The 12,811-nt window shown below is 33.3% G+C and overlaps 2 protein-coding genes and 1 non-coding gene across 3 annotated transcripts in view; 1 reads left to right on the top strand and 2 right to left on the bottom strand.

Moving 5' to 3' along the window:
* Positions 1-12,811, bottom strand: part of LOC126736915 (protein pellino) — a 49,524-nt gene that overhangs the window by 29,873 nt on the left and 6,840 nt on the right. The gene's annotated exons all lie outside the window — the stretch shown is intronic.
* Positions 9,108-9,180, top strand: Trnak-cuu (transfer RNA lysine (anticodon CUU)). The gene has a single exon. It is a non-coding gene; the product is annotated as a tRNA-Lys (tRNA).
* Positions 9,584-10,810, bottom strand: LOC126736917 (dnaJ protein homolog 1-like). The gene has a single exon (XM_050441541.1). It carries the CDS (start codon positions 10,610-10,612, stop codon positions 9,650-9,652), a length of 963 nt encoding a protein of 320 aa, XP_050297498.1. The 5' UTR covers positions 10,613-10,810; the 3' UTR covers positions 9,584-9,649.

Here is a 12,811-nt window from a genome sequence, read left to right as displayed (position 1 = left end):
AGTGAAAACCGTTTGCATGTATGTCAAATAGTTTACAAGCTATGCTTTGTCAAAGTAAAAAAAAACAAACGATTTTCAATTGTTTATATCTCCAAAACGGTTTGATCAAAGTATGTCATGCGACCCATCTAATTTCTTAGAATTTCACGTAGATTCTGAAAATGTAATAATTTATAGGGGGTCACATTTGAAATATCACAGATATTACCGTTTTCAAGAAAAATATTTAAGAAAGTAATTTTTAATATTTATCATCAAATAGGCCTTAAAAAGTTAAGATAAGAAAGTGAAAACCATTTGCCTGTATGTCAAATAGTTTACACGCTATGCTTTGTCAAAGTAAAAAAAACAAACGATTTTCAATTGTTTATATCTCCAGAACGGTTTGATCAAAGTATGTCATGTGACCCATCTAATTTCTTAGAATTTTATGTAGAATCTGAAAATGATATAATATACAAGGGGTCATATTTGAAATAGCATAGATTTTACCATTTTCGAGAAAAAAAAAAGTGATAACAATTTGCGATATTTATCATCAAATAGACATTAAAAAGTTAAGATAAGAAAGTGAAAACCATTTGCCTGTATGTCAAATAGTTTACACGCTGTGCTTTGTCAAAGTAAAAAAACAAACGATTTTCAATTGTTTATATCTCCAAAACGGATTGACCAAAATATGTCATGTGACCCATCTAATTTCTTAGAATTTCACGTAGATTCTGAAAATGTAATAATTTATAGGGGGTCACATTTGAAATAACATAGATTTGACCGTTTTCGAGAAAAAAATTTACTATAATTAATTTTCGTAATTATCATCAAAAAAATCTTAAAAAGTTACGATAAGAAAGTGAAAACCATTTACCGGTATGTCAAATAGTTTACACGCTATGCCTTGTCAAAGTAAAAAAACAAACGATTTTCAATTGTTTATATCTCCAAAACGGTTTGATCAAAGTATGCCATGCGACCCATCTAATTTCTTAGAATTTTATATAGAATCTGAAAATGAAATAATATACAAGGGGTCACATTTGAAATAATATAGATTTTTCTATTTTCGAGAAAAAAAATTATGATAATAAATTTTGGTAACTATCGCCAAATAGACCTTAAAAGTTACAATAAGAAAGTGAAAACCGTTTGCAAGTATGTCAAATAGTTTACACGCTATGCCTTGTCAAAGTAAAAAAAAACAAACGATTTTCAATTGTTTCTATCTCCAAAACGGTTTGACCAAAGTATGCCATGCGACCCATCTAATTTCTTAGAATTTCACGTAGATTCTGAAAATGTAATAATTTATAGGGGGTCACATTTGAAATATCAAAGATATTACCGTTTTCAAGAAAAATATTTAAGAAAGTAATTTTTAATATTTATCATCAAATAGGCCTTAAAAAGTTAAGATAAGAAAGTGAAAACCATTTGCCTGTATGTCAAATAGTTTACACGCTATGCTTTGTCAAAGTAAAAAAAACAAACGATTTTCAATTGTTTATATCTCCAGAACGGTTTGATCAAAGTATGTCATGTGACCCATCTAATTTCTTAGAATTTTATGTAGAATCTGAAAATGATATAATATACAAGGGGTCATATTTGAAATAGCATAGATTTTACCATTTTCGAGAAAAAAAAAAGTGATAACAATTTGCGATATTTATCATCAAATAGACATTAAAAAGTTAAGATAAGAAAGTGAAAACCATTTGCCTGTATGTCAAATAGTTTACACGCTGTGCTTTGTCAAAGTAAAAAAACAAACGATTTTCAATTGTTTCTATCTCCAAAACGGTTTGACCAAAGTATGCCATGCGACCCATCTAATTTCTTAGAATTTCACGTAGATTCTGAAAATGTAATAATTTATAGGGGGTCACATTTGAAATAACATAGATGTTACTATTTTCAAGAAAAAAAAATTACGATAATAATTTTCGGTATTTATCATCAAATAGACATTAAAAAGTTAGGATAAGAAAGTGAAAACCATTTCCTTGTTTGTCAAATAGTTTATACGCTATGCCTTGTCAAAGTAAAAAAAACAAACGATTTTCAATTGTTTATATCTCCAAAACGGTTTGATCAAAGTATGCCATGCGACCCATCTAATTTCTTAGAATTTCACGTAGATTCTGAAAATGAAATAATATACAAGGGGTCATATTTGAAATAACAAAGATATTATTGTTTTCAAGAAAAATATTTAAGAAAATAATTTTCGATATTTATCATCAAATAGGCCTTAAAAAGTTATACTGAGAAAGTGAAAACCATTTCCCTGTATGTCAAATGGTTCCCACACTATGCCCTCCTAAAATAAACAATTTTCAATTGTTAATATCTCCAAAACGGTTCGGCCAAAGTATGCCATGCGACCCATCTAATTTCTTGGAATTTTATGTAGAATCCAAAAATGCAATAATATACAAGATAAAATAGAGCCTAGAAGGGGAACTTGTTACACGCACCCTGTATATATATATATATGACATTTATTGATACGTACTTGTTCTCAGAGAAAATCGTCATCGTTAAATAACCAAAAATAAAACAAATGAATCCCTGGATACCGCATTAAAATCCCATTAAGGAGGTAAACATTTTTTTGTTATCGAAAACTTGAGAATCTTGATAAAAGTTCGTTAAAACCGAACAACGGGCGGCGGTTTCGTCGTGTCAGGCACCGCACGCGTTTAAAACAAAACTAAAGCCGAACAACAAAAGTTAAAAAGAGAAGGGAAATGTACATAGATATATCAAACAGTGTGTAGATTTAAACAATAAAGAGACGTAGAGAGAGAGAGTGGCAGTCTGGTTTTGTTATCAGACGCCAAGGTAAGACGATGAACCTATTTAGAGTTATTATTGTTCTGTCTCATGTTGCATTATACAATAATAAATTAATATTAATTACGCGGAAGTTGTTTCGTGTAGAAAATGTAAATGAAGTTTTAATGTAATGCCCTTAGAAAGTCATATTCATCAGATTCTACGGGAATTTTCAAGAAATTTGATGGGTCACACCATGTCTTTTTTAACGGTGACCATATCACAAAGTTTCCCTATGTCAATGTCAAATGTCAAAAATTTTGACGTCCTAAAGCGATTTTCAATGGTCTATATCTTCGAAACGGTTTGACCAAACTACGTCATGTGACCCCATCAAATTTCCCGAAGAATTCTAAAACTTACAAAGTCATAGCGACGACAATTTTCCTACGTTTCCCTTGAGAAGGGCTCGCACTACTACAGGAAGGCACGATTTCGATACGCGACGAAAACTCAACGGTGGCATTTCTTTTGGCCAGAGACTTAACCCCGATTTTAATAATTGGCATCTTTTTATTAGGCATTTTAAGTGGAACTTCTTAGGGTCGATTTGTGACTGATTGAAACTTATTGAAACCCACCTGATAAAGTCAAAAATCCAAGTGAGAGGGAGAGAACGACTTGTTGAAACTTCTACATATACGAATATTTTCTTGTTTTTACATGTTTGTCGGTAATTAATTGAATAAACTTGTTCGAATTCCTTTCTAAACAATTATTAATTTGTTGACATATAACAATAATAATGTCAAACGATAACCTCACTTTTGTGGTTTCATTAGACCTATGTAAGTGGCCATCTTGGATTTTTCCCGCCCTTGGGAGGAAGAGAGATAACCATTTTCGGGTCAGCGGTTCTCGCATATATATTATTATAAACAATGAAATTCTCTCAAGAAATTATGACCCTCGGGGTCTAGTTTAACCTTAAGACCCAGTTTCGCTTGGCATGCGACCGCACACATTAACAACACAATTATTGTTATTAATTTTTTTTCCTTTTTTAAATGTGTCCATGTTTATTATAGGACGAAAATAAAGAAAAATTCTAGAGGAGTCAACGCACTTTTTATGGCGATTTCCACTTTTCTTATAGCGGTCTAATTTTAGAATTGATTGAGCGTAAGTGAGAAGGAACTTGTTCATTTCAACAGGGTGGGAAAACCTTTTTTTAAAGAAAATACGATGATTGACTCATCTTGTATAAACATTAAAATAAATGTTAATTATAAGTCGTTCTAAGGTCAAAAGTAGAATAGGACAAGGAGTTTTCAATTATATTTATAAATATTTTCCCATAAACAAGAATCGACTAATTATTAAGCTAATTTCAATGCTTTATATAAGACATAACTCGAGAATTACTTAAGGGATTTTAAATAAGTTTTCATTCACGGTTAAAGCAACTCGTAAGGAACATTTTGATATATGAAGCATTTTTGTGGCTCAAGTATCTTACGAGTTACACTCAAATTTACAAGGGATGTACCGGGACTAGGCTAAAATTCCAAAAGGGCAATAATTCATGTAAGACGCTTTTTATGATAGCTCGAGAACTACTCAACGGATTTTAATGAAGTTTTGACTCAAAGTTAAAGCAACTAAAAAGGAACAATTTGATATATAAAACATTTTTGTGGCTCAAGAATCTTATGAGTTACACCTAAATTTACAAGGGATGTACCTGGACGAGGCTAAAATTGCAATGTGACATGTTTTTCATGATAACTCAAGAACCATTCAAGGGATTTTAATGGGGTTTTCACTCAAGATTGAAGCAACTTATAAAGAACAATTTGACATATGAAGCATTTTTTTCGCTTAAGCATCTTTTGAGTTACAGTCAAATTTACGAAGGATGTACCTGGACGAAGCTAAAATCAACATTTTAAAATTGCATTTCGACATGCTTTATATAAGACACTTTTTATGATAACTCCAGAATTACTCAGAGGATTTTAATGCGATTTTCACTCAAAGTTAAAGAAACTCATAGAGATCAATTTGACATATGAAGCATTTTTGTGGCTCAAGTACCTTATGAGTTACACTCAAATTTACAAAACACTTTTCATGATAGCTCGAGAACTACTCAACGGATTTTAATGAAGTTTTGACTCAAAGTTAAAGCAACTAAAAAGGAACAATTTGATATATAAAACATTTTTGTGGCTCAAGTATCTTATGAATTACACCTAAATTTACAAGGGATGTACCTGGACTAGGCTAAAATTCCAAAATGACAATAATTCATGTAAAACGCTTTTCATGATAGCTCGAGAACTAGTCAAGGGATTTTAATGAGGTTTTGGCTCAAAGTTAAAGCAACTAAAAAGGAACAATTTGATATATTAAACATTTTTGTGGCTCAAGAATCTTATGAGTTATACCTAAATTTACAAGGGATGTACCTGGACTAGGCTAAAATGCAATATGACACGTTTTTCATGATAACTCAAGAACCATTCAAGGGATTTTAATGAGGTTTTCACTTAAGTTTGAAGCAACTTATAAAGAACAATTTGATATATGAATAATTTTTGTGGCTTAAGTACTTTCCGAGTTACACCCAAATCTAAGAGGGATGTACCTGGACGAAGCTAAAGCCAACATTTTAAGATTGCATTTCAACATGCTTTATATAAGACACTTTTTATGATAACTCCAGAACTACTCAGAGGATTTTAATGCGGTTTTCACTCAAAGTTAAAGTAACTCATAGGGATCAATTTGATATATGAAGGATTTTTGTGACTCAAGTATCTTACGAGTTACACTCAAATTTACAAGGGATGTACCTGGACTAGACTAAAATTCCAAAATGACATAATTCATGTAAAACGCTTTTCATGATAGCTCGAGAACTACTCAACGGATTTTAATGAAGTTTTGACTCAAAGTTAAAGCAACTAAAAAGGAACAATTTGATATATATAACATTTTTGTGGGACAAGTACCTTATGAGTTACACTTAAATTTACAAGGGATGTACCGGGACTAGACTAAAATTCCAAAATGACATAATTCATGTAAGACACTTTTCATGATAGCTCGAGAACTACTCAACGGACTTTAATGAAGTTTTGACTCAAAGTTAAAGCAACTAAAAAGGAACAATTTGATATATAAAACATTTTTGTGGCTCAAGAATCTTATGAGTTACACCTAAATTTACAAGGGATGTACCTGGACGAGGCTAAAATTGCAATATGACATGTTTTTCATGGTAACTCAAGAACCATTTAAGGGATTTTAATGAGGTTTTCACTCAAGATTGAAGCAACTTATAAAGAACAATTTTTGTGGCTTAAGTACTTTCCGAGTTACACCCAAATTTAAGAGGGATGTACCTGGACGAAGCTAAAACCAACATTTTAAAATTGCATTTCAACATGCTTTATATAAGACATTTTTCATGATAACTCTAGAACTACTCAAAGGATTTTAATGCGATTTTCACTCAAAGTTAAAGAAACTAATAAGGAACAATTTGACATATAAAGCATTTTTGTGGCTCAAGTACCTTATGAGTTACACTTAAATTTACAAGGGATGTACCGGGACTAGACTAAAATTCCAAAATGACATAATTCATGTAAGACACTTTTCATGATAGCTCGAGAACTACTCAACGGACTTTAATGAAGTTTTGACTCAAAGTTAAAGCAACTAAAAAGGAACAATTTGATATATAAAACATTTTTGTGGCTCAAGTATCTTATGAGTTACACCTAAATTTACAAGGGATGTACCTGGACGAGGCTAAAATTGCAATATGACATGTTTTTCATGGTAACTCAAGAACCATTTAAGGGATTTTAATGAGGTTTTCACTCAAGATTGAAGCAACTTATAAAGAACAATTTTTGTGGCTTAAGTACTTTCCGAGTTACACCCAAATTTAAGAGGGATGTACCTGGACGAAGCTAAAACCAACATTTTAAAATTGCATTTCAACATGCTTTATATAAGACATTTTTCATGATAACTCTAGAACTACTCAAAGGATTTTAATGCGATTTTCACTCAAAGTTAAAGAAACTAATAAGGAACAATTTGACATATAAAGCATTTTTGTGGCTCAAGTACCTTATGAGTTACACTTAAATTTACAAGGGATGTACCGGGACTAGACTAAAATTCCAAAATGACATAATTCATGTAAGACACTTTTCATGATAGCTCGAGAACTACTCAACGGACTTTAATGAAGTTTTGACTCAAAGTTAAAGCAACTAAAAAGGAACAATTTGATATATAAAACATTTTTGTGGCTCAAGTATCTTATGAGTTACACCTAAATTTACAAGGGATGTACTTGGACGAGGCTAAAATTGCAATGTGACATGTTTTTCATGATAACTCAAGAACCATTTAAGGGATTTTAATGAGGTTTTCACTCAAGATTGAAGCAACTTATAAAGAACAATTTGATATATGAACAATTTTTGTGGCTTAAGTACTTTCCGAGTTACACCCAAATCTAAGAGGGATGTACCTGGACGAAGCTAAAGCCAACATTTTAAAATTGCATTTCAACATGCTTTATATAAGACACTTTTTATGATAACTCCAGAACTACTCAAGGGATTTTAATGCGGATTTCACTCAGGGTTAAAGAAACTCATAGGGATCAATTTGATATATGAAGGATTTTTGTGACTCAAGTATCTTACGAGTTACACTCAAATTTACAAGGGATGTACTTGGACTAGGCTAAAATGCAATATGACACGTTTTTCATGATAACTCAAGAACCATTTAAGGGATTTTAATGAGGTTTTCACTCAAGATTAAAGCAACTTATAAAGAACAATTTGACATATAAAGCAATTTTTTCGCTTAAGCATCTTTTGAGTTACAGTCAAATTTACGAAGGATGTACCTGGACGAGGCTAAAGCTAACATTTTGATATTGCAATTCGACATGCTTTATATAAGACACTTTTTATGATAACTCCAGAACTACTCAAGGGATTTTAATGCGGTTTTCACTCAAAGTTAAAGAAACTAATAAGGAACAATTTGATATATGAAGCATTTTTGTGGCTCAATTACTTTCTGAGTTACATCCAAATATACGAGGGATGTAATGGTGAAAAAAGTAGCATTTATATATGAAATATCCCAGTAATAAATGAAGCAGAGAGAATGAAGACCTGGCGTGAACACGAAAATGCAGAAACCCTAATTGGGTCATAGGAACGTCGGGGCCAACTTCGGCCCGTTACATTTCCGCCAAAAGCGTTTAAACTTTCGAGGGTATAAACACGCTAAATTTAGCTTTAGCGCTTTTATAGGTACCTCTCATAAATTCCCATTTAAACACGAAAATATTTACCGAAAACGGTATCGTTATTTTTTTTTTTTGTTCTGGGGAATTTTTTGCTTGAGTAGATTTTCACGTTACACAGTTTGAAATTCCCGCTCAATCACCAAACGGTTGACAGATGTCAGTTAGATCAATTTCACATAAGATATCTGTCAGGTTGACAACCGACATGTGACGTTTGTACGTGGATATTTGATCGAAAAAATAGACTTTAATGACGAGATAAATAACGGTACCGTAATAATAACGGCGTTTTAATATGCAATTCTAGGGCAAAACATTATTTTATTTGTCTTCCGTGGTTAATATTATAAGCGAATTTCGGTTTTTATTTATTTAATAAAAAAGTAATGTAATTTCGCATTTTCCATTTGATTGACTTGCGAACGCTTAAGAATCTTTCTTAGTCTCGGTCCATTTCGGTTAAGGAGCAGTGGGCCGTATAGGCAACTAAAACTGTAATTTCAGTTTAAAAATGAAGAAAACTCCTTCCCGACCACTGTACGTCGGTCTAAACTAAACCATTTGACAGTTCGTAATAATCAGAAACGCCAATCAGGGTTGCCACCTTTTTTGGGAATTTGAATTTTATAAGCGAATTGACCCTGGGTTATTAATGCCTCAAAGAATACGTTATTTTAAAACAAACGCCACGACGAGAAATTTCTTAATATTTAGGGATTTTTTTTTGAGTTGGCAACACTGTCCAGGTTGTCCGAAAACTAGGCCATCTTGATTAGTTATTCATTCCGTTCTGAAGTCTTAATAATTCATCTCTGTCGGGGCCATGAAAGATTCATCGGATCGCACTGATAACAATAAGTAGCTGCCGCGGTAATAACACTTTTTTTTAAATAAATAACCCTGTTCGAGAATAAAAATTATTAATATTAATTCCGTGACAAATAATAATGCGCAATTAGAGCCGTCAGGTATAGCCCGGCTAGCTCAGTCGGTAGAGCATGAGACTCTTAATCTCAGGGTCGTGGGTTCGAGCCCCACGTTGGGCGTGACTTTTTTTTTTATTGTACATAATGACAAAAAATTAATTAAAGTGAAAATTAAGAAAAACCATCTATAAATATCGTTTTTTTTTTTAAGGGGGAGGGCTTAAGAGCTCTAAAATAAACCCGCATCAGCTTAGGAGGTCGTTGAACTGAAAAAAATTTATCGAGAGTAATGATCTGGGAGATTACAAGTGTCGAAAGGGGTGTAAATAACGCCGGAAAATTTTGGGGATAATGTGGCAGATTTTAATTTAAACGAAATTCAGTTTGTAATATTGGGATAACACTATCAGGTTTGCCAACCTCAAAAAATATAACAGTGACTTTTTTTTTCACATGTCTTTTGTTGGTATCACTGAACATGGCGGCATTTATCTGTCATTATTACAAGCCACATTAAAACAGGTTATGTTATGTACTAACTAGTATAATATCTCATATTGAACAACTTAGTTATAACTTATTTAAATGTTTACAAAAGGTCTCTTAATTTTTTCTTGGTGGCCGGTGACAGTTTATCTGGAAACAAAACATCAAAAGTGACAATCAGATCGCCCGTTTTGCCGCTATCCTTCGGATAGGGTAGCCCCTGTCCTCTAATAATTTTCGTCTTATCCGGCTTAATAACCTCCTCAGTGCAGTCGAGAGTGGTTTTTCCGCCGCCCAGTAACGGTACTGTTACTAAACACCCGCAGAGGGCGTCCCTCAAGGTCACCTTGGCCGAGTAACGAAGGTCACTGCCCTCCCGTTTAAACACTGGATGCGGCTTATCCCTTATGGTAAAAACCACGTCCGCTGGCACCTTATTGGGACCCTGATCGCCCTCCTTCGGGAACGTTATTTTCGTACCGGCCTTCCATCCGGGTCGCACCTGTATCGTGAGAATTTTATCTTCTTTTTGTAAGCTGCCGTTCGGTTTCAGTACTTTCTTGGTGATTTTCATCGTTTTGGTGCAACCGGAGGCGATTTCCTCCAGGGAGATGTACAGGTCGTGCTCAACGGGGGGATCCTGTGACCTAGACGTCGACGCCGCCCCACTGAAACTTTGATCGAACAGTGAGATGAACGGTTGCGAATCGTTACCGAACGAGAAAAACTCCTCGAACGGATTCGAGTTGCCGAAGAATTGGGCGAAAGTGGCCCTCGGATCCCCGTGGAAGGAATAAAAGGTGGTGCCGCCCTGGAAGGGACCGGTACCGCCCCCGGGGAACCCGCCCTTAAGTCCTTCCTCTCCGTACTTATCGTAAATGTCCCGTTTCTTCTTGTCCGATAGTACTTCGTAGGCCTCGGCGACGTCTTTGAATTTTTCTTCTGCGTCTGGGGCTTTATTTTTATCCGGGTGGTACTTTAGGGCCAGTTTCCGGTAACTTTTCTTAATGTCGTCGTCTGTCGCGCTCTTGGGGATCCCGAGGATCGCGTAGTAATCTTTTCCCATAATTATTTTGACTTTCCTTTGACATTGCTTCCGTTAGAACTAACCTCTTAAATTATGTCAGATTAAATGGATTTTTGAACCCACCGATTATGAAGGTTCACAATGAAATTATGTTTCTTATCAGATCGCTTTCTTTACAGATTCATTTACCAGTCAGATTGACATTATGTTAGGGGATATAAATTTGAACCTTCTTGATGAAAACAATAATGAAATTATTACATACCAGGCTATTCTGAACCACTTCGGTTTTATTTCTACCATAAACTCAGCCACTAGGGTTACAACTGACTCATCTAGTTGTCTGGATCATATATTCTTGAGAAGAAAAAATGGTTCTAAGATTAATTGCTCTTCCTTTGTCATTCAATCTGCCATAACTGACCATTTTCCCACCATGTTGCATATTACTGATAGAGTTGCAAAAAAACAAGGAGGAGGTAAATTCTTATACAGTTAGAATAAATTATACCATATTAACAAATTTTATACATAATCAAAATTTTGAAAGCATTTTTAACAATGATGATCCAGAACTAGCATTGGAAATTTTATACAGTACTATTACACAAGCATTAAATCATTCAAAAACCCAAAAATTATGTCAAAATAAGTATAAAAAAATAAAACCATGGATCACAATTGGTATAATTAATAGTATCAAAAAGAGGGACAAAATGAAAAAAACACTACTAATTCATAACGATTTAGAAAACAAAACTGCCTTTAATAGTTACCGTAATACCTTGTGCACATTAATCAAGAAATGTAAACAGGATTATTACAAAGCCAAAATCGAGTCTAGTGGTACTGACCTAAAAAAAATATATAAGATAATAAATGAAGTAACAGATTCAAACAGTAACCAAGATTTTAAGTTTAACGTAACTAACAATAATTCTAGTTTTAATAATAAGTTGGATATGGCAAATTTTTGCAACAAATATTTTGTTGATGTCGGTTACAATATGTATAATAAAATTAAAAATCCTCCAGATTCCCTGCAAATAAAACCATCCACACAGGCTTCAATGTTTCTAAGACCTACTAATAAGAATGAAATTATCAAACAAATTGCTTCTTTAAAAAATTCCTCTGCACCCAGAATTGATGGTATTACAACTGATATTATAAAACATATTTTTATATTCGACTCATCTCTTACATTTAGCTTTCATATATCTGAGATAGTAACAAAAGCCCTTAAAATAATAGGTTTTGTCAAGAGATGCACAAGAGATTTTACAAATACCCCTGCTATCCACATGCTCTACTGTACATTGATCAGACCTTTGTTGGAGTATGCCTCCTCAGTCTGGAGTCCTCATTATGCCTGCTATATTCACAGGTTGGAACAGGTGCAACGGAGAATGCTGAAATACCTGGCATTTAAATCCAAAATTGATCCTGTTGACAACTACCATTATGATTACAGGGTTCTGTATGAGCTGTTTTGTCTTCCTCCTCTTGTTGTTCGTCGGGAACAACGGGATTTAAAAAATTTGTATAACCTTCAAAAAGGAATTAAAATCACTTTTATTATCCAGGGCATATTATAGCCTTGACGATTTTTTTAATGATACCTTTTAACCTGTGCTCTGACATCATTTTAGTGTTTTAGTTTTGTTTCCTGTTAAATAATGTAATTTACTTCTTCTAAATTCTGTTTTATTGACAGCTTTACTTATTTTTTAATGAAATTTATCAAAAAGATGCTTTTTTTCTCAATCTGTTTTGTTATGATTAATTTTGGTAATGTGTGTAAATTTTATGGTAAAGTGTTTTAGAAGTTATGTTTGTTTGAAATTTAAAGTGAATTTGGAATTTTTTAGTTTTTAGGATGCTTGTACACAAGATTTTGTTGTCTTACGTAATATAGCACATTTTTCTTTCTTCTGACTGCTTCTGTAGATTCACCAGACCTGCTATATTCAATAGGTCTAGCAGTACCTACGAGAAATACAAGGTCAAACAGCCTTTTCTACCAACCTTTCTGTAGAACAAACATCAAGTACAATAGCTTTATTGCTAAATCAGCCAGGCTTGCAAATAATAGTACATCTCTGAACATAGATTTCAATATAAGTCCAAGGCGCTTTGCTAAGTTTGTTGAGGATTTTCATGTGTGACTTTGTATATTGTTGTGGGGTTTTTGCTATTCTGTTTAATTGTGTGTACATACTATTCATACTTCATACT

Source organism: Anthonomus grandis, chromosome 5 (assembly GCF_022605725.1).
Source record: "Anthonomus grandis grandis chromosome 5, icAntGran1.3, whole genome shotgun sequence".
Taxonomy (NCBI): domain Eukaryota; kingdom Metazoa; phylum Arthropoda; class Insecta; order Coleoptera; family Curculionidae; genus Anthonomus; species Anthonomus grandis.
This window is presented reverse-complemented; position numbering and strand designations above follow the sequence as displayed.